The 21,787-nt window shown below is 52.8% G+C and overlaps 1 protein-coding gene across 1 annotated transcript in view; it reads left to right on the top strand.

Annotated features, from left to right (window-relative positions):
* Nucleotides 1-21,787, top strand: part of ITPR2 (inositol 1,4,5-trisphosphate receptor type 2) — a 342,793-nt gene that overhangs the window by 310,491 nt on the left and 10,515 nt on the right. Inside the window, exon 55 of the mRNA XM_056134649.1 lies at nucleotides 237-397. Within this exon, the coding sequence (XP_055990624.1) occupies nucleotides 237-397 (161 nt within the window). The remainder of the gene's footprint in view (nucleotides 1-236; nucleotides 398-21,787) is intronic.

Below are 21,787 nucleotides of genomic sequence, written 5' to 3'. Positions count from 1 at the left end.
GTATTTTGAGAGACCATCTGCACTCTCTCCTCTCCTGGCTGCAGAGCTGGTAACAGCCGCATGGCGTCGGGGGCTGTGCTCTCAGACCCTGCCCCTTTACCACGCCGGTGGCTTCAGCACGGCCTGCGTCTGGGGCAGGGTCAGCGCCCGCGTGGTTTCTGAGGCCGCCCCTCTCTCGGGAGGTGCCTCCCTCCAGGAGGGACGGAGCCACAGCGGCCCTGTCTTCTGCCCCGCAGGACTCGAGAGGGACAAGTTCGACAACAAGACGGTCTCGTTCGAGGAGCACATCAAGGCGGAGCACAACATGTGGCACTACCTGTACTTCCTGGTGCTGGTGAGAGTGAAGGACCCCACGGAGTACACGGGCCCCGAGAGCTACGTGGCGCAGATGATCGTGGTGAGTTGACGCAGGGCCCGGCTGCGGCCCCGGGTTCTGAGAGGCCAGACACGCGTCCCGCCTTCCCCTCACCCCTCACCCGAGGACCCTTCGTCCCGGCCCCCAGACCCAGCCGCGGTGCACGCGGGGCCTCGGGGATGACCCTGCAGACCCACGTCTCGTCCTCTGGCCTCAGGCTCAGCCCCAGCGACTTCCTGAGGGCCACGGGAACACAAGCTGGAGTTTGGAGGTGGCGCGTTGATGGCCGTGCTAGAAGCCGGTGACGTTCTGGGGCAGCATGCTGACACGAGGGGGGGGGGGCAGCTGACGTGGGATGGATTTTCAGGGCGTCTGCCGCATCCACAGGCCTCGAAGTCCTTCTCGCGACCGGGAGCATTACGCAGAGAGCTTGGCTGCGCGGTTTGCAGACCACCCGCTGACAGGGAAGATGGGGTCTCCCTCAGAGTGTCAGCACCTGCTGGGGGGCTGGTCTCAGCTTCTGAGACAAATCTGTATCCTAGTAACAAGGAAATTGGGGTGGGGGGAGGTTTGCACACAGACCTGCTGGGGGCTGAGTGACGGCCCTGCCACTGAACTCTCCTCCCTGAGTGGAGGGAACAGCCATGAGACCTGTTTGAGAACCAGGCTCTGAAGACTCGGGACCCCGCACCCTGCTCAGCGCCAGGGGTCAGGAGCTGGGGGACCCTCCCTCCCAGTCGCAGCCTTCACTTATGCAGACAAACTACACTTGGGGAGCACGCCGAGAGGGTTTCAGAGGCTAACGAATCAGTAAGCCGGGTAACAGCACACGGCTCTGCCTTGCCTGACAGGATTAGGTGTCTCGGGAGAGCCTAGGATGGAACCGTCGTCTTCAGCTTTCCTCGCGCTTTCTTACTGACTTGTAACCTTGGCTGAGTTGGTCTCTACATTCTTCTTTGGGTTGCAGGGTGCAGAGCACTCCTGACACAGTGCTCGGGGCCAGGGTGATGTCAGGAATTGAACCCAGGGTTCTCACCTGCACCGTTTAGCCCCTGACCCATGTCCCTGGCCTGTAGCCCGACGTTCTTCATGTGACCAGGGGCTGCAGCTAATCCAACTCCCCGGTTCTGTCCTTTCCCTGTAAATCAGGAGATGGTGATGCACGTGTCTCAGACATCACTGGACGTTCTTGGTCCCAGGAGTCTTCCGGGCCACCTGTGAGAAATGCTTGGCTTCTGTTTGCTAGGGTCACAGGAACATGACAGGCGTGACATTGGACACAGGACCTCACATGGCTGTTTTGTGAAGGTTAGAGGAAGTGGGATGGGTGTGTGCTCACCAGGCCCCAGGACGCTCTCGGATGGAACCTGGGGGACAGACCTACAGTGTGTGACGTGTCCCCTTCCCCCACGGCTGCGGGGTGCAGGGGCGTGGAGAGCGGCCCCAAAGTAGACCAAGACGGTCCCCTGCCTCCCGTGGGCCGGCAAGTCGCCAACAGTCTTGGCCACCGGCAGCCCAGAGTCCCACTCAACTCAGAGCAGAACGCAGAGTCTAGATGGCCCTGACCCGTTGGGGAGGGAATCCCAGTGGCCACCCTTGCCGCATCTGCTTGAGGTGGGAGAGACTTTGGGGGACACCCGGGGCAGAGTCACGGCAGGAATCTCTCGACCACGTGTCACTCCCTGGCGAGTACGTACGGTTCCCGCCAGCCCAGTCTACTGGGCTGTGGGCAACTGCAGAGGGTGACCGAGTGACAGCAACCTGGAGGCCTCATCCCTTACCAGCTCCAGCTCCCAGCAGGAAGTGCCCCACAGCCCTCAGCCCCCTGCACACACCCCGCCGGCCAGCAAAGTGGCAGCTGTGCTCACCCAGTGAGGCACGCCGGGCCGGGTGAACACGCCGGTGCTGCCCTGTCGAGCTGGGGAGGGCTGCAGTGACCACGAACCCAGAACCCAGGTATGCGCCGCCCGAGGACAAGCCACCCGAGCAAGGACAGTGGCGTCGCACAAAACCCAGGAGCACAGAGAATCAGAAAAGGGAGAAACAGGAGCGGCCGCAAGGGAAGAGCGAGAGCAAAACCCCGGCAGGAGTTGGTGTGCGGCAGACTCGCGGGGACCGAGGGCGCAGAATGGTTCTGAGTCTGCTCCGCGCCAGCTGTGAAAGGGAGGGGACGCCAACGCGGGTCCCAGAGCTGGGAAGGAAGGACAGCGGGGGCCAGGGCTGGGCGAGCTGTGTGCCTACCAGTGGCAGGAGGAACAGAGACAGTCGGTGAGTGAGTTGTCAGACACAGCAGCTCAGCCACTCAGAATGATGAGGGGGGAAAGAACTTGGAAAATGAAAACGCCCAAAGATACCTAAGAGGATCAAGAGAAACAATACTGAGGGCAGGGGTCCCGGAAGGAAAGGGAGAACAGGGGCTGGGGGGGAAGGGGGAAGATTGTGAGTTAATAAGCACCAGGCGCTTCCCTGGGGTGGGGGAGGGTGTGGAAGGAACGCAGAGACACCCTCAGACACTTTATAATTGGTTAGAGCAGAGGAAAGGGTCTTGAGAGCAGCAAGAGAAGACTGGTGTTTCACACACAACACACAGTCCACGGTCAGAACAAGAGAACTTCCTCTAGACTCGCAGGCCAGAAGAGCCCACGGCACTGACTGTTCAAGAAGAAGCTTCCAACTGAGAATCAGATACCCAGTCAGGCTGTCATTCAGGTCTGGGAGACCTGCAGTAGCTGAAGGACTTTGTCACCACTTTACTGGCATCCAAGGAAGTGTGGGGACTCCCCTAAGGCTGAAAAGACGGTCAGAGCAAGGCGACGTGCAAAAGAGAAACTAGAAAAAGAATACTTCACAGTAAAAGTGGCGGGGCATTTACTAGTGAAGATTAAAAGATGACAGTAGTATAATGAACTAAAGTTACTATGAGTCAAGTGAGTTCTAAATATAAAAATTAAACTGAGATATAAAAAGCTTAAAGAGAAGGGGGGAAGGTGCACATTTCAAAATGTTCTCAGTATAAATAGCTATCAACTCAAAACAAGACCGGCAAGGTATTTCATCTGAACTGGAGGGTGAATCGGAGCAAAAATCTCACAGGAGGCATCCAAAGGAGAATGAAAAAGAACTTAATCCCACTGCTAAAGAAAGTCCTTAAAGCTAGAGAAAGATGAAAAAAGGCAACAGAGAAGAACAACTGTAAACCACCGAGTACCACCCAACAAACTGGCAGTCAACTACCTCGGTACCAGCTATCACCTTAAATGTTAGGGAGCTAAACTTTGCTAATCAAAACACAGCACTGGTTGAATTCATATCTTTAAAGACTCGGTGCTGCTTCGCTTAAGAAAGGCACTTCGAGCACAAGGACACTCATGGGATGAGAAAAATCAAAGGATGGAGGGAAATCTCCCATCGCATGGGGGGGCTGAGAGGAAAGATGCAGTTAAACATCAGTAAGTGAAATAGACCTTAGGACAGGGACTCATAAAATAACAGAGATGGGCAGTAGTGAATGATGAAGGAAGCAGTTCTTCAGTACACAGGCACCCAGAGCAACAGAGAATCAAAATATATAAAGGGCCCCTAAGGGAGATACTGACAGCAACACATCGGGGCTTTCACACTCTTCGGTGTCACAGAGAGTGTGTGTGTGTGTGTGTGTGTGTGTGTGTGAGAGAGAGAGAGAGAGAGAGAGAGAGAGAGAGAGATAAGCCCCTAAGGGGGAAACAAGTCCTCTCTCTGGTTATCTGGCAGCTGTCTGTGAACTTGGACTCACGCATAGCCGCGACCCCTGCACAAAACTATTGATCTCAGTGAGGAGTTTTAAGCAACTGTACATGGCAGGATGGGTGCAAATCCATCATGTTTGTCAGTCCACCCAAAACGTTTGAGGACAGAAAATCAATTAGGAATCATCAGTCTTAAATGACTCGTCGGACCAAGTGGCCTGAAGTGGCCCTGAAAGAACCTCCGTGCACAAGCAGGAGAAAACACATTCTTCTCCAAGTGCACATGCAGTGTCCCCAAGGAAAGGTCACAGGTTGGGATGCAAAGCAAGCCTCAATCAACTTAGAAGGGTTGAAATCATATCAAACATAATCCTCTGACCACAAGCGATGATTTAGAGATAAATTCTAAAAAGAGAAGGAGAAAGCACAGACATTTGGAGATGGAACAGCTGGAGGGCCACCAGGGAAAGAGAACTACAGCGACAACCAGTTGATGCCTGGAGAGAAAAGAAAGCACTGCGGTAAGAGAGGGACGCTCATCTCCCAACGGAGGTCTCAAAGACACGATCAAGTTACACCCAAAAGAACTAGAAAAGCCACGGACAAAGCCCAGAGTCCAAGGAAGGAAGGAGATAACCAAACTCGGGGTACAAATAAGCAAAATAGAACCCAGAAAGATCAGTGAAGATCCATTTTTGTTAAATCAATTAAATCGATAAACCGTTGGCTAGACTCACGAAGAAAATAAAGGAAAACACTAGTGAGATTGAAAACCTCAGCACAGGGGGGAACTGGTGACTTGTGAGGCAAGAGGAGACGGGTTATCATGGGCAAATAATATTATTTAAGAGGAGCAGAATTTTTTAGATTTGTTGAAAATATATAAATGACAGGGGGCTGGAGTGATAGCACAGCGGTAGGGCGTTTGCCTTGCACGCAGCCAACATGGCCGACCCGAGTTCGATTCCTCCGCCCCTCTCAGAGAGCCCGGCAAGCTACCGAGAGTATTCGATATGCCAGACACAGTAACAACAAAGTCTCCAATGGAGATGTTACTGGGCCTGCTCGAGCAAATCGACGAACAATGGGAGGACAGTGACAGTCACATATAAATGAGAGATTCATGGAGTCCTGATTCCCCCCTCCCCTCCAACAAGCACATGGAGGAGATGTCCAATATTTGTAAATGCTCATTTCATAGAAAGTGCAAATGAAGGAAAAGATTGAAAGGAGAGTAAAGGATCAGTCATGGCAACTGGTCCATGAAAACTCAGTGGAAGACAGAACTGATCTGACTGATCACTGGATTAAAAGACAGTGGGGGGAGGGGGGCAGAAAGATGGTTCAATGGTTAGAGCACCCATCTTGAACACACCCAGTTTTCCCAGTCTGATCCCTGTTACCAAGTGGCCTAAGAAGGCACCATCTCTCTGAGCTGTGCTGAGAGTAGCCCCTAATGAAAAATGAAAATAAGGATGAATATAGACTGTCTACCAGCAAGACAGGCTGGAGTGATAGCACAACGGTAGGGCGTTTGCCTTCACACGGCCGACCTGGGTTCGACTCCTCTGCCCCTCTCAGAGAGTCCGGCAAGCTACCGAGAGTTATCTTGCCTACGTGGCAAAGCCTGGCAAGCTCCCCATGATGTATTCGATATGCCAAAAAACAGTAACAACAAGTCTCACAATTTGTTGTGAGATGTTACCGGTGCCCGCTCGAGTAAATCGATGAACAGCGGGAGGACAGTGCAGTGCAGCGCAGTGCTACCAGTAAGACAGTTCAAGTGGGACACAGATCCCATGAAGTAACACAGTGAATCCCTAAGGAATACGGTTTCATTAATCCAAAATAGGCTTTCAGACAGATGGTAAACAAAGTCAGGAAGATTCTTTCGTAGTGATAAAAGGACCAAGGTCATCTCTTGAAAGTCCAACAAAATTAGATGTAGCTCCCAGGTCAATTTTATTTAGTGTAAAATATTAGCCTGTGAGAAAAGAGGAACTAATACCTGGGCGGAATCAGATGCATAAGATGCTGAGGGGGACGGGGAATGCCGAGGGGACGGCGAGGGCAGGGGAACTTGAGGGGGACTCTGGGCAGGGTTGGGGGGTGCAGAGCGCCCGAGGGCTGGAACGCGGCTTTCCCCATGATGAGAGTGAGTGGTGAGGGGAGGCCGTGGGCAGGGGAGGCCTGGCCTGTGCAGGTGTGGAGGTGGACACTGACGCTAAGAACGCAGCAGGGAGGTGGGGACTGCTCAGATGGAAGTCGGATTCCACTGGATCCCGTTACCCCACTTCTGTGCATCCCCCCAGCCTGTCGAAACTCTGACTTGAAGAGACCCCACACCCCGATGGTCACAGCAGCATTTGCAGTGGCTGAGCGCTGGAGGCCCCCAAAGTCTCGGGTGCAGAATCTCGGGCGCCCGGACAGATAACACACTGATGCTTTCAGCCCTAAGGAAAGATCCAGCCCCAAGGGGCTTCCTGGACGCTCCCCTCCCGAGCCCCCTTGCACACTAGACATGTTACACACCACCCGGCACAAGGGGCACGAGACTGGTGAACACAGCAAACAGATACTGGTCACGGTCACGGTCCTCCCGTTATTCATCCATTTGCTCGAGAGGGCCCAGTAACATCTCCATCGTGAGACTTGTTGTTACTGTGCTTGGCATATCCAATACGTCACGGGGAGCTTGCCAGGCTCTGCCGTGCGGGCGAGATACTCTCAGTAGCTTGCCGGACTCTTGGAGAGGGGCGGAGGAATCGAACCCAGCTCGGCCGGGCCGGCTGCACACAAGGCAAACGCCCTACCGCTGTGCTATTGTTCCAGCCCAAACAGACACTGGTAACCAGAATTTCATTTTAAGACTTTTTAATTACCTGTCCCCACTGGGCAGTCACAATCCACATTTGAGAGAGCTAAAAGATCGTATATTGAGTGAAATGAGTAGGCGGGAGAAAGAAATCACAGAGTGGGTTTGTGTGAGAAAGAAAGTAAACAGTGACGGAGTCAATCAAACAAAAACTTGGACTCGAGGACTGATTCACAGTGACTAGGGGGAGGTGAGTGAACAGATCAGGGAAAAGGGGGTAGAATTGAAATCTTAGTGCTAAATTTACAGTTTATAGTATGTAATATGTAAACTAACAGTCTATAATACAGTGTACATGCATGGGGGGCCCTTGAGGCCACACTCAGCAGTACTCAGTGCTGGCTCTGCTCAGGGGGTCCTCTGTGGTGCCAGATACTAACTGGAGTTGGCCACATAGAAGGCAGATGCCCTCACCCCTGCCGTATCTCTCTTGCCCTGTGCAGACATTTTAATTTTTAATGATGCACACCTGAAACTTACATAATCCTATAATGCAGTGTCACTCCAATAAAAATATGTAAGTAACTAAAAATAAACTACAAAATGGGACTGTCTGAAATCTTCTGAACAGTAAGATCATTAAGACCAAACACCTTAGAAGGAGAATACACTTGCAGCCGTATCACACTGCATGATCTAGAATACACAGTCAACTCAACAACAGAAGAACACAGAGCCCAGCTGTAAAACAGAGGCTTTCAACAGTCACTTCCCCAGTGAGTTTAGACAGGCGTCTGGTCAACACACACACACACACACACACACACACACACACACACACGCATTGGGCATCACCTATTAGTGAAATCTGGTGGGTGAACCCCTCAAACTATTCAAATGCTCTTATGAGAAACGCAAAGCACGCAGGGGTGGGGCCACCGCCCAGGAATCCCGAGATTGTAAACAGATGAAGAATCCATCGAGAGGGACTGATGGAAAGGGCAGTGGTGAGCGTGTGGGAAAGGCCTGCGTGCTGTGTGGTCTCCCGCAGCAAACAGCAGGAGGCACCTCAGAATATTTCAGAAGCAGAATAACCACCATGTGATTCCGCAGGACCGCTCCTAGGCATCCATCAGCCTAGTATAAAAACTTTGTTCCCCCAAGAGAGTCTGGTCTCCACTGTCCATCCCAGCCTCTTCATAGCAGCGAGGAGTCAGAACCAGCAGCACTGTGATGGGGAGAGGAATCTCCCACACGCGTGCACTCTGCAGTACCGTTCAACTGGAAGAAGAATCTGGAAGAGACTGGGTGTGGCTGAAGGCATCCTGGAGCCGACAGATGCAGGGTGAGCGCGTGTGGCCAGGAGGACAGCATGGCACGCAAATGGGACGGAAATGAATGCAGTGGTGGGGTGCAAGTGGAGGGTCCGCTGGGCGCTGTAGCTGTGGCGTGGCTCCGGAACGTGTAAGACGCCACATGTGGGACATGCACGGCACACCAGTGCTGACTCACTTGGAAAGAGGAAAGGACGAAAGCCTTTTTAATCCGAGATCAAACAAAACCGTGGGCTTGGGGAATGAGGAACTCGCAGGGGCTTTCCCCAGAGGGACGGTTGCTGGGGAGAGGCTGACCCATCGGCCCGACTTCAAAACCCTCCCCGAGGCCCTTGTCCGGGGCTCTCAGAACAGCCCCATGCCCGGCTGCCTTGCCCATCCCTCCCTGCTGCCGGAGCTGCGGCCAGGCTGGCCCACACCCACACTACTTGTCCTCCTCCCCCTGAAGTCCCGTGACCAGGGGGTGCAGCACGGCAGTTCCACAGGGGAGTGAAATGCCACGGGCAGCTGCACCTGATCCAAATCGCCTTTTCTAAAATCCTGGGGTTGGCAGACCCGATTCAGAAGCACCATTACTCCAGATTCCGAGCAGATCCTTCTGGAGAGACAAAGAACGTAGGGCAGTGGGCAGCTGGCATCTCTCCAGCCGCACACAGAGCCGTTTCCCAACCAGAGGGCCCCTCTCGGCTCTTTCCACCTGTCTTGTTTCCAGTCTTCCTTTGCCACTGGATGTTGGTACTAATTTATTAATCGCACGTTGGTTCGCCCTGTGTTTGGTCATTTGATTTGGGGTCCACTCTCGCCACTACTCAGAGCTTTCTCGGAAGCTCTGTGCTCAGGGATCACTTATGATGGTGCTCGGGACCATACACAGTGCCGGGGCTCAAACCAGGGTCAGCCACACGCAAGGCCTTATCCTGGTACCGTCTGTCAGCCCTTGGCTCAGCTTTGGCATCAGTGCACTGTCAGCGAGGACGTTGAGCTCGCATCTTTATGAACATCTGCTGTCGCTCCCCGCATGGCAACTCACAGAAGCTTTCCCTGCCTTCCTTCAGGTGTGTCGCAGGCCAGGTCTGGAAGGGAATTAAAGCAAGGCCCCCAGCCCGGGGTGCTGCCTTAGGCTCCCAGCCCAGCTGTGGCATGGACAGAGAGGGAAGCGTCAGAAATAATCCTTTCTCTTGGGGGACCCAACACACATGGAGAGAACAAGGAGGGCGTTAGCACAGAACTCACAGAAACCTCCGGTCACCTGACGTGACTCATAGACATGTGAAGTGACTGCAAGGGTTTAGAGTCTGAGTTCCAGCACAGCCGAATGTCGTTCACATCTTCAGTGGGAGCAGCAGGTAGGACCCTTACCCCGCACGCGTGGGCCCAGGTTTCCTTCCTGGCGCCACCACGAGTGATCCCTGAGCAGGAGGCCAGAGTCAGCCCTGAGCACCGACAAATGAAGCCTCCAAACTAAAAACATTAAAAAGATCAACGTGCAGTGGGAAGGCCGAGGTGCGGCAGGAAGCTGTTGCCTGGGTGTGCTGGACACACAACCCAGGTGTGGGGGAAACTGCCCCGAGGGACATGGGGTAAGAGCCCTTGGTGGTCTCCGTGCAGGCGCCCACAGACAGACGCAGAGCGGGCTCACCTCAGAGCACCGTCCCTTCCCTGCAGGACGTCCCAGAGGACAAGGGGAGAGGGGCGGCGTCCTCCTGGTGGGAGAAGAGTCCAGTCGCTTGCTCCCTCAGCTGCATCATGCGGGAACGCGCCGTACTCTAACTGCCCTTCCTGGGCTTGGGATCCACGTTGCTTAGTTTCTTGAGCGTCTGTGTCGTGCCAGTGGAGACCTTGGGCCCGTGCAAGTCGGGCATCTTCCGAGGTCTCTGTGCCGCCCTCGTCTCAGTCCCAGCCTCCACTTCTGTGATTGTTATGTGTCCTGATTATGAAATGACGTTTCCCGAGTCTGTTATTTCTAATTTATGCTAATTGTGTAATGGGAGCCAATTAAGCCAATTATGGAGCAGCTCACTCTTTAGGGCCTGTTTCAAAGACTTTATGACTTAATGACACTTTCTAAATGTTTACATTTCAAGGCCGAGGGGCCTCTGCGCTGGCTCGGAGGCACAATTAAGCGAGTGTGCGCATTCAGGAACTCCACAAACCTCCTTCCTTCCCCACCCACGTTTGGACTGAGATACGTGTCTTCAATTGAAGGGTGATCTTTCCCAGGTGCCAGCTCTGGGTTCCCTGGCCCGGGCAGGAGGGGCGCGACCCTGATTTCCTGGCTGGAGTTGCGACATCTTAGTGTCTCTCAGAGCCTCTGTGAAAGGGGGTCGGGATCCCAGAGCAGGCCCAGCTGCCTGGGGAGGACCATGCGGGGCGCAGAGGAGACAAGTGTCTGTGCTCCTTTCCTGGAAGTGCTCCGGGAGTCCCGGTAGGGGTCACTAGGCCCCGACTCTGGGATCTGACTCTCGAGGCTTCCCCCACCAGTCAGGGTCAGACCAGCCCCTGTGCCTCCTGCAGGTTGGGTCGACACATCCGGGCCTGCAGGGACCCTGGGCAGGGCAGCAGGACCCAGCAGACGAGACCCGGGGTGCAGGGGTTGGAGGGTCCACACAGGGACGAAGTTGGCGGGGCTGCGTCCATCCCAGACACGGGCCCCCGCTGCAGTGACCCTCTCCTTGCCAGGGTGCACAAGACTTGAATGGAGCCAAGCTTACTGCAGCGGCCACCCTGTACCCCCACCCCGGACGACGCACAGGCCCAGAAACACACAGTGGGCGGGGCCAGGGGCGGGGCCGCAGAAGTCAGCCCAGGGCGGCCAGCCACACAATGGCAGGAAGGCGTGGGCAGAGCAAGTCGCGGCTTCCTGCCGGGAGTGGCCAGTGGCCCTGAGCAGTCACAGCCCCCCCGATCACAGGAATGGGCACCTTGGACCCAACGACAAGGATGGCTGCACGCACCAGAGCCCACACGCACACCCCGGCTGCGGGAGGCTCCCCACCTCACAGTGCAGCGCCTACGAACAGCTGGCAGCTCACAGCACACCCAGCTGACTCGGGCTGCACGCACACATGCACACGCACATGCTCATGCACACACATGCAAAAGTGTGTGCACACGCATGCGTGCACACACACATGCATGCACACATGCATACACGCACACGTGATGGCCCCCCCACACACACAGGGGCTGCACACACCCCGCTGACTCGGGCTGCATGCACACATGCACACGCACATGAACATGCACACACACACACGCTCATGCACAAACGTGTACGCACACACACATGCATGCATGCACACGTGCATGCATGCACACACGCATACACATGCATGCACACACATGCATATACACGCATGCATATACACACGTGAGCGCCCCCCCAACACACACACACGGGCTGCACAGGCTGCGCAGAACAGAGACATGCCCCCAAGACAGCCTAGCAGGAAAGCGCTTTCCTGGAGTGCAGAGGGGTGGGACCCTACATCCTGCCTGTGGCACTGCACAGTGAGGAGGCACAGCCAACTCTTGGTTCAACATGACACTCCCAAGGGAAGGGAAGGGACCAGACAGGGCAGAGAAGAAGTTGCCACAGAACAGCTCCAGGGCAGGTCTTAGCTGAGAACCAGAAGGCTTGGATCCGGCCTTTCTGCCAGACGTTTAGTGGGACGCGGTTTGTGTGGTACACAGAGGCTCCTTGGACACGGTGACCTGACCGGAGCCATTTCTTCTTGTCTGCAGTCTGCAGTTCTCGTCACCTTCATAAAGAGATTTCTTCCCACTGTGCCCAAGAAAATTCTTGTTTCCCGGCTCTCCTCGTTACCGTCAGGTCTCTTTCCGCTCTCGGCGGCTTTCTGGAATATCAGCTCCACGCTGTCGGGCATTTTACTCAGAACTCTGGCCTCCTTCCAGAGAGGAGCAGACGCGTCCAGGAATGAGCTGGGGGTCCGTCAGGCTGGGGTCCCATTCCGCGTCCTGCCCAGGGAGATCAGGTGCCAGTTGGCAGAGCATGCGCTGCCGGCAGCCTCCTCTCCTGAGGACTGTGTCAGCGGCGGAGATCTGCTGAGTCTGACAAATGTGACCCTCAGCACTTCCGTCTCGGGCGTCATCTCAGGTCTTGTCTGCGGCATCCCTTGCTGTAAGGGACTCGGGGGTGGTTTGAAGCGTGGCTCTGAGGCGAGTCTCCTCAGCTATGTGTGTCTCTGGGGAGAGCTCAGCTCTGTGCTGGGACCCCTGTGCAGACAAAATCCTCCGGAGCTTCACGGTGACTGGCTCAACGTGCCCCTCAAGCCTGTGTGGCCGAATTAAGTGCCCCTCCGTGGGCCCAGAATGTCCTTCAGCCACTCACACACCTGACCAAGCAGGCCGTGTTCTCCTAGAGGTGTGACGCTCGCTGGCTGTCACGTGCTCTGACTACCGGTGTCAACAGGGGAGAGCCCAGGTGAGGTGGGAGACTGTCACGTTGTCCCAGGCCCCGGGACTGCCCAACTGAGGGTCTGACTCAGTGGATCCGCTTGGTTCTTCCCCCTCGTCACACCCCACGTCACTTCAAGCTGCACCGAATCCATTTTGTGTTCATCTTCGCTCTTCCCATGATGGGGTGCAGAGGGGGGGTTCATGGAGTGTCCTGGCACGGACATGGGAACAGGGTGACCATGGACATGTCCACTGATCCAGGGGAGGTCATCAAAGCACAGATCTTCTGTGGCCTCCTCACATCTTTGCTGGCGGAAGAGCCCCCCCGCCACCCCGGCCCCTGTAGCTGCATGGAGGCATGACACAGGAGCCCCCAGCTCCTGCTCCGTGGGCCCGTTCAGATCTTTGGTGGAGAGCAACACTGTCACTGGGCCACGTGGCTCCACATCAGGACCATCTGACAGCTGGAAAGATCCCACGTGAAGTACACAGTGCCCTTTCGAAAGAACCCTGTGGCCCTCTAAGATTCCGTCTCTGTTTGTGGTCCATCATTTTTAACTCCGAGAGAGGCTTTGAGGTGTTTACATTACATTCTAAGGTGACTGGCATTTTGAAATGACGGACTTGAAAACTAACAAAACACAGAAATCCGAAAAGCAAAACTTCCTAATTCATGCATGACATATTGGCAAAGGGAGCCGAAAGTTGAGGAAGACCCAGGGTTTTCTTTGAGTTCTGTGATATTCCAGGCCCTCATCCTGTATCCACCCGTGATTTCCACCAATTCTTTCTTCACGAGAACTGAGCGGCTTCCAGAGTCTTCAGTCCAACACCGGAAATAGCAATAGACTCGTAGTTTGAATAGGTCTCTACAGAAGACTTTGACTGTGTTAGTGTTTGTTTTCTATTACAAACAAGAAGCAATTCTGGCAGGAATTTTGGAGTGATCAGAATCAGACTGTGAAGTGGCCGACTCCAAAATCAACATACAAAAGTGTACTGCATTTCTATACACCAATAATTTACTAGCAAAAAGAAAAGTAAGAAAAATGCTCCCTCTTATCTCTGCATCAAAACCAAATAGCTTGAGAAAAGTGTAACCAAAGAAATGAAAAGACCTGTGTACTGCAAACTCTAGGAGGTTGCCGAAAGAAAAGACAGAGAAGGAAAGGTACTCTATGATCTTGGAAGAGTTATCATCTTCAAAATGGCTAGATTCCCTCAAGCAGTATAAGTGCAGTGTAGTTGTTACTGAAATCCAAGTGACACTTTCATAGAACTAGAGTGTGTGTGTGCGTGCACACATGCACGCGTGCATAATGAATTGTATTTGGAACTATAAAATAGCCAAAGTTACTCTAAGGGAAAAAAAACAAAAATAAAGGTATCACTTTCCAACTTCAAACTATACTAGCAAACAGTAGTAATGAAAACCATATGTTGATGCAATAAAAGCAGACACAGAGGTCAGTGGAGCAGGGTTGAGGGCCCAGAATTACTCCCTATGAATGTGGACAGCAAAGCACCGACCAAGTGGCTGAGATGACAGCACAAGGAGCAAGGGAAAGCTGGAAGGCCACACGCAAAGTCAGGAAGGTAGATCACAGACACCTACACAGAAATGGATTCAGATGGATGGATGACCGGAACCTAAGACCTGACCCCCAACCTCCAGAGAGGAACCGCAAACCCCAATCTCCGTAACATCCACAGAGATGCCTTTGGGTATCAACTCTGATGGCAAATGAAGAAGCAGCACAAACAAGATCAATGGGACTCTATCAAGCTTAGCAGCTTCTGTACAACTAAAGAAACCACCACAGAAACCAAAAGGCAGGGGAGCAGGTGATTGATTGCACATCAGACAAATAGTTGATGAATCCATGTAATGTGAAATAACTTTAAAACCCAGTTCAAACATGAGCAGACCAGAACAGACGCTTCTCCGAAGAAGACATGCAAGTGGTCCACAGGAATCACTGTCACTGTCATCCTGTTCATCGATTTCCTCGAGCAGGCACCAGTAATGTCTCCTTTGTCCTATTCGTCCTAGCCCTGAGATGTTAGAAAGTGCCACATTCGAGGCTCTTTCAGGGTCAGAAGAATGAGACCCCTTCACTGTTACTGGTTTTTGGCATATTGAATATGCTACGGAGAGTTTGCCAGACTCTGCTGTGCGGGCAGGATACTTTTGGTAGCCTGCCAGGTTCTCCAGAGTAAGAACTAGATAATAAGATTTTCGAATGAGCCTCACGCATGAAGGAACCAGCAGAGGAACCCAGGTGTGCAGGAACCGGGGCATAGATCTCCAAGCCTGCTTGGATTGGGACTGGGCCTCCTCCACCCAGGACCACATCTTCCAGTATGTAGGCATTACACCCACCAACTGCCCCCGCCACCGTGTATTCCCATCAATGGCCAAGACCCAGAGACTATAAAACCCAGCTCCTGGAAGAGAACAGCGCAGAGTCTTCTGCCTCCACGCCTGGCTGTCCTCACTGGAGCCCCTTGGAGGAGGGTGGTTGATTTTCCCTCCCCAACCCGAGCAGAGCCCCGGCAGCTGAAGACCTTCGGTTCCAGCCACAGCCATGCTTAAGACCACTCTCCATAAATTCAGACAAGCCTCATGCATGAAGGAACCGGCAGAGGAACCCAGTTGTGCAGGACCCGAGGCGTAGATCTCCAAGCCTGCTTGGATTGGAACTGGGTCTCCTCCACCCAGACCTCCCATCTTCTAGTATGTAGGCATTACACCCACCAACTGCCCCCGGCGCTGTGTAATCCCATTAACGGCCAAGACCCAGAGACTATAAAACCCAGCTCCCGAAACCAAAAGGCAGGGGAGCAGGTGATTGTACATCAAATAGTTGATGAATCCATGTAATATGAAATAACTTTAAAACCCAGTTCGAACATGAGCAGATCAGAACAGACGCTTCTCCAAAGAAGACATGCAAGTGGTCAATAGGAATGAGAAAAATTAAGGAGAATCTATCAGAACCAGAAGAAATTATCACCTCACATCTGAACTGTGGCCTGTGTCACAGAGACTGGAAATAGACTGGCAGGAGTGTCAAAACTCTGGTCCTCTGTCAACAAGAACATAGCTTGGTGTGACCCCTAGGTAACATGGCATGGCAGATCCTTAAAATATGAAAAAATATAAACACCATGCCAAATACCAGCAACACCCAAAGAACATGTGAATGCCCATTTGGAAAGGTATGTGCACCCCCACATTCATGGCACCGTTACTCACAAAAAACAACACATGGAAACAGCTTGGGCGATTATCCACAGATAACCAGATGGAGAGGCCAGTCAGCACACTCATGGGATTCTGTCTGGTGTTAAAAAGGGAAAACACTGCCTTTTGCAAAAACATGGAAGGCAGCCGAGAGATACTGTAAGAGGAATAGAAAGTTGCAGACGACGACAGGTGGCTGCTCTCAGAAGAGGAGTCGGAAGAACCAACGCAAACAGACAAGTGATGAAAAGAACTCTAGACTCTGAAAAATGTGACACTCCCCAGGGAAGAGGCGGGAAGGAGTCAGGAGCCCACGCAGAGGTGGGGGCAGCGGCATTGCCAGGACTTACATGGTATTTGTAATGATACAGTATCATATGAATCCCTAGTGGTGCAGCAAAAATAAAATAAAATAGATTCTGCAAGCTCCCCGTGACATATTCAATATGCCAAACACAGTAACAAGAAGTCTCATGATGGAGACGTTACTGGGCCTGCTCGAGCAAATCGAAGAACAACGGGAGGACAGTGATAGTGACAGACTCTTCGCAGTGAAAGAAACGCCCATCAGAGCGAATAGGGATTTCACTGTGTAGGTAATATCTGCACACTGTGCATGGGACAAAGAGCAAAGAGCCGAGAGATACAAAGAACGCATAAAGCTCAAAAGGAAAAGGGCCCATTAATCGATGAGAAAAGGACACTTGTCCAGATAATGCATCGAAGGGAACCAGCGAACCATGGAAAGCTGTTCCGAGGGTCTTCTCATGGGGACATGCCGAGGAGAAACATCACGAGGTGTCACCACACCAAGATAGCGGCTCTTACCAGGCAGACAAGAAACCAATATTGGACAAATGAATCTGGAGAAAAAGGGTCACGAGAACACAGCGGGGGGCTGGGGGACTGCCTCTGGAGAGCCCCGTGGCCGTTTCTCAGAAGGCCGATAAGAGACGTCTGGGGCCAGGAAGGGTAGAGCAGAGAAGACACCTTCCACCCAGGTTTAGTCCCTGCCACCCCAGAGGGTTCCCGGAACCCCATCAGGAGTGAGCCTTGAGCACAGCCAAGTGTGAGTGAAAAACAAGTAACCTTTCTGCCGCCTCTCCCTCCTCCTGAGACCAAACCACCTGCTTCTAAAGTGACTTTGGAATCCGCCCACCCCTGTTTCTCCCACCCAGTTGATGGGTGAGCAGGCCGCTGACTTCACCAGCAGAGGAACCAGAGAGAAATAATGACAGATCTTTAGTGAGTTCGCATTCAGCCAGGGCAGACAGGAGCGAGTGTACAGGTAGCTCGAGGGGCACAGGGTCTGGCCACGTCCATGCTCCAGAATGGCTGCCACCAAAGCAGTTCACTTAACCTCTGCCGCAGTGGCCTGGTCTGTTAAAAAGTCAAAACATGGGGCTGGAGCGACAGCACAGCGGGTAGGGCGTTTGCCTTGCACGTAGCCAACCCAGGTTTGACTCCCAGCATCCCATTTGGTCCCCTGGGCACCGCCAGGAGTGATTCTGAGTGCAGAGCCAGGAGTAACCCCTGCGCATCACTGGGTGTGAACCCCCCCCCCCCTCAAAGAAAAAGCAGAAAAAAAAAAGCTGAAACACACGAACATTCAACATTATCTACCAGAACCCTCAGACCTGTGTTTGGAGACCTCCGGTGCTGAGTGCTGCAAATAATACGCACCCCACGACGTTTCTGACCTCAGAATCCAGCAGGGCTCATTGTGGGTGAGCTAGACCTGCACGTCAGGGCTAAACACCAGAGATCGAGAGAGCCCTGCCATGGTATTTGCCCGCTGCTTGCTTTACTTGATGAAAAACAAAGGAGCTGAACTGAATGTGTCAGAAAGCCTCTTCCAGCTCTGCTGTTCTGTGGTTTTATAATCAAAACCACAAGTGTGGACGGTGTGGAAAGGCGGAGGCTGGGAGAGTCGTTACCAGCCAGGACTCACAATAGTCGGACTCAGATTCTTACAAGGATCTGCTCATTCGGGTGGCCGCCAAGTGACCCGGCACTGACTTCCAAATGAGCTCTGCAGGACGTGACCTCATGGGAAGAAGGGTCACTTGGTTATGATGAGGTCACCAGGTTTGGTCTGGGCAAGGAAGAGAGAACAGAGGCAGGTCCGCAAGCCCTGCTGGACACTGCTTTTTGTCCTTCCTCTGTATCTAATCCAGTGTGGCCTGATAAGGAGCAGGAATTACTTTCTGTCAGTAGAGAGGCGGGGCACTGGGGAGCATCAGGCCTGGCGAGAGACCAGGGGGAGCATAGGATGCAGCTTCCTAACTGGCCACAGGCCAGCTGTACCTGAGCTGTGGAAGCCGTGGAATGAGGGTCACTCTAAGGAATGAGCAGATGAGGGGCTGTTCAGTTCAGATCACAGGCACATGGTGGGTTTCCAGCGTAGACGACTGTCCCTGCGGCTCATTCGGACATCTTTCTAGGTTTTATATCTGTTTGGTTCTCTTGCCAGATTTTTTGTCTTCGTACGACTCCTGTGCTCTTCCATATCTGCATTAGGAGTTCTTGTAAAATTTTCTCTGAATCTGTGTGCGAACGTGCCTTGTGAAATCTTGGGGCTGTGGTGGAAGTGAAGGTTACGTCATCTTTAGTGAAGGAGACAAGGGGGCATATAGAAATCAGGTGAGCTGTGGAGAAAGCGAGCAAGTGGATTGACAAATTGTATCCTTGGGGAGAAGGGCAAGAGCTGTGTCATGTGGTATTTACTGAACAAGTTTGTGGAGAATAGGGTTAAAGTGTATGTGAAAAAGGAAATGGTCTTGTTCGGTTTAAATGGCGAAGTGATGTTTCTTACATTAAGAAATATTTCAGCATTTTTCTCAATCCTAATTTAGGGTTTCAAGAAGCTGCCTCAAAGGGCCTTCAGAGATTAAAGTTTATGCCTAAATATTTAAATGGGGTCATGCAGGGCTGGAGAGGCAGTACAGTGGGTAATGCACTTGCCTTGCTGAGTTGGATTCAACCCCCAGCTCCCCAGAGAGTCCTCTGAGGTCCACTGGGATCCTTAAGCAAAGAGCACGTTAGAGTAAGCATTGAGGCACTGCCGGGTAAGGCCCAAACCAAAAGGATTTTTTTTTAAATAAATGAGGGACATGCATCCTCTGTATCATAGACACTTCAGCGGTCATTTCACAGATTTCAGAGAGCTGGAGTACAGCGTGGAAATCAGAGGAAAGCTTGGACTCATGAAAGACCCTCGCAGTCCACCCTTCCTGGCTGCAGGGAGAGGGAGGGTAGCCAGAACAGCCAGGGGGAGGGCTTCCGGCCCTCCCTGCCCTGACGTGGGTTATGGGAACCTTGTGTCCTTCCATCATTCCAGTTAGGCCATCGCTTTGCTTTCCTGATGGTTCTCCAAACTACCAATGGAGACATTGTCCATGGTGATCTGGATTGTCCTCTCAGGAGTGGCTGCGCTGTGGTGGGTGGGATTGTCCTCTCAAAAGGAGTGGCTGCTTCATCGTGGCCTGTTTGTCCTCTCAGAAGGCAACATGGAAGCCCAGTGCACACTCAGGTCAGTGCGGCCCCCCCTGCCCCCGTGCTGAGCGGAAACAGAAGCTTCTGGCAGTAGGAGGAGTGCTCCGTGAAAACTTGCATCGTCTGGGTTTTTCTGTTTTGGTTTGGTGGGGCTGGGCGCCCACCTGGTTGGTGCTCTGGAGCCCCTCCTGTCCCTTTCTTTCCATCCGGAGGAAACCCTGAGACAATTGTGCAGATGGTTGTGTAGACTGTCCCTGACTTATTCTAACAACCACCCAAGAATCTGGTACTTCACTTGTTTGTTTTGGCCTCCCAAATGGTGCTCCCAGTGGGCCGTGTTGGGGAACAGTCCCCCTCCCCCCCAATGGTGCCGGGACACATTTCGTACTGAGTTTGGGCAGGCGTGGAGCAAAGGGTAACAGGCGCGCACAGAGAAACACTGTTGGCTGTTAACTGTTGCCAAATACATATTTTATAAGAGGTCTCGGCTTAAAAGGATGGTCCAATCACAGACAGTTTAGCATTATTCGCCTATCACCTCTCCAACTCTGCTTTGCCTCGGTCCAGTCCCAATCAAGGCTAGATGCTGCGGTTAGGATGACTTATTAAGTATACATGACGCTTTCTGTGTCTTTGGATCATGTGACCAGGAGGTCGAGTGAGGCTCAAGGCCGAACACCTGGTGCTGACACCCTGTTCTTGCCAACTTTGCCCAGATACTCCCTCTTCTGAGGCTTTGCTTCTGGGCCACTTTGCAAGGTCGGGTCTTATCTGCACCAGTGTCTGTCACCATGCTCCACAGGGCCAGCACCACAGGACCAGGCCTGTGGATGTAGCATTGCTTGGGCCTCAGTGTCAGGGGTCACTAAGGCCACCTTGGTGGCCCGCAACCACCAGTGGTGCTGGGGTTCGGACAGGGACCAGCTGCTCAGTTGTCCCATGCCCTGACCGCTGTCCTCACTCCTATCTGCTAGGCATGAGTGTGGTCCTCTGCCCTGGCCGCTGGCTTGTGTTCTGAAGGCAGAACTAGGAAAGGGCTGTGGTCGGGTGATTTCTGATGAAGACCCTCCTGCTCGTGAAAAATAGAAGCATAGTCCGACGCCCCTTCTGGAGGATCAACTGTTGACGAACGTCTCAGTTCCAAACCCAAGCTAGCAAAAAAGGCTGGTCAGCAAAGACGCAGGTAACGGCAGTTCCAGTGGCGTTTGAAATTGTGCGTGAAGCTGGCGCGGCCCTTCCCTTACTTGTTTGCAGTTTACTGCCTTTTTCTCAGTTTGTGCTTCTGTCGCCGGGATTAGCCATGAGGCTGGCAGGAACGACAGTTTGTACATCACACTGGCAACGTCTTTAAGGAAAGCAGAAAGCAGAGCCCGGCTGGCGTCGGAAAAGAATGTTTGTTGTATAATCATGGAACATGTGCCAGCAAGCGGGAAGAGGGCGTTTGGTGATTATTTGAAAAGAGATTTCTCCTGTGTCTTTTTCAAGGAATCCTGGGGAAGGGGGGAGTGTGATTTTCCAGTTTAAAATACTTTATGGATTTTATTGCAACTTGGACAAAGCGGAAGAGTAATGCCACCTTACCCAAGGGTTCTAGCCAGGACGGCCCCTGGCGTGCCTACCATGGGCTGTGCTAGAAAGGTTTGACCCTCGCTTGCCCCGGGCAGTCCTGCTTTGCTGAAACACTTTAGCAGGCCTCATCATTTCAAACAGGATTCTTCCGAAGACTCCTAGGGTCGGAGAGATGGTACAGTGGCCAGGGTGCTTGTTTTCCCCAGAGCCAACCTGGGTGTGATCCCCAGCACCCCTGAAGTTCCCCGAGCACCACCAAGAGTGATCCCTGAGTGCAGAGCCAGAAGTGAATCCTGAGTACAGCTGGGTGTGGCCTCCAAAATAAAACAAACCTGAAAAAGAATCCTATTTTAGCCCCTTCAAATGACCGGTTTACCTTTTCATTAAAACATTTTGTTCCTTTCACTTAGTACGCAGATATTATCCGGAGTTTCTTTCCTGGAGAGAGCAGCCTTTGTGTGGCCTGACTTCTAGAATGAGCGCCCAGCCAAGTGCACGCATTGGGGAATTTACAACAGGAAGTGCATGAATAATGGCAAAATAAGAGCGAGCAAGTTCAGGTTCTTGAGGATGTCCTGTGTGGCAGAGCAGCGAAAGCTCCAGCCAGAGGAGCTCCTGGGCTTCAGGCCGGAGGTTACACTGTATCAAGGGACAATGACAATGAGTTTCCACTGGAGGTTACACTGTATCAAGGCCTTTTATTTAAACACTGTGGCTTCCAAAGTTGTCCAGGATATATTTGTTTCAGGCGATATTCCAGCACCAATCCCGCTACCAGTGTGACCTTCCAGCATTGTCCCCACCCATCCCCACCCAGGCTTGCCCCCT

Source organism: Sorex fumeus, unplaced genomic scaffold (genome assembly GCF_029834395.1).
Source record: "Sorex fumeus unplaced genomic scaffold, SorFum_2.1 ptg000100l, whole genome shotgun sequence".
NCBI classification, from domain to species: Eukaryota; Metazoa; Chordata; class Mammalia; order Eulipotyphla; family Soricidae; genus Sorex; species Sorex fumeus.
Note: the sequence above shows the minus strand (reverse complement) of the source record. Positions and strands in the feature narration are given on the sequence as shown.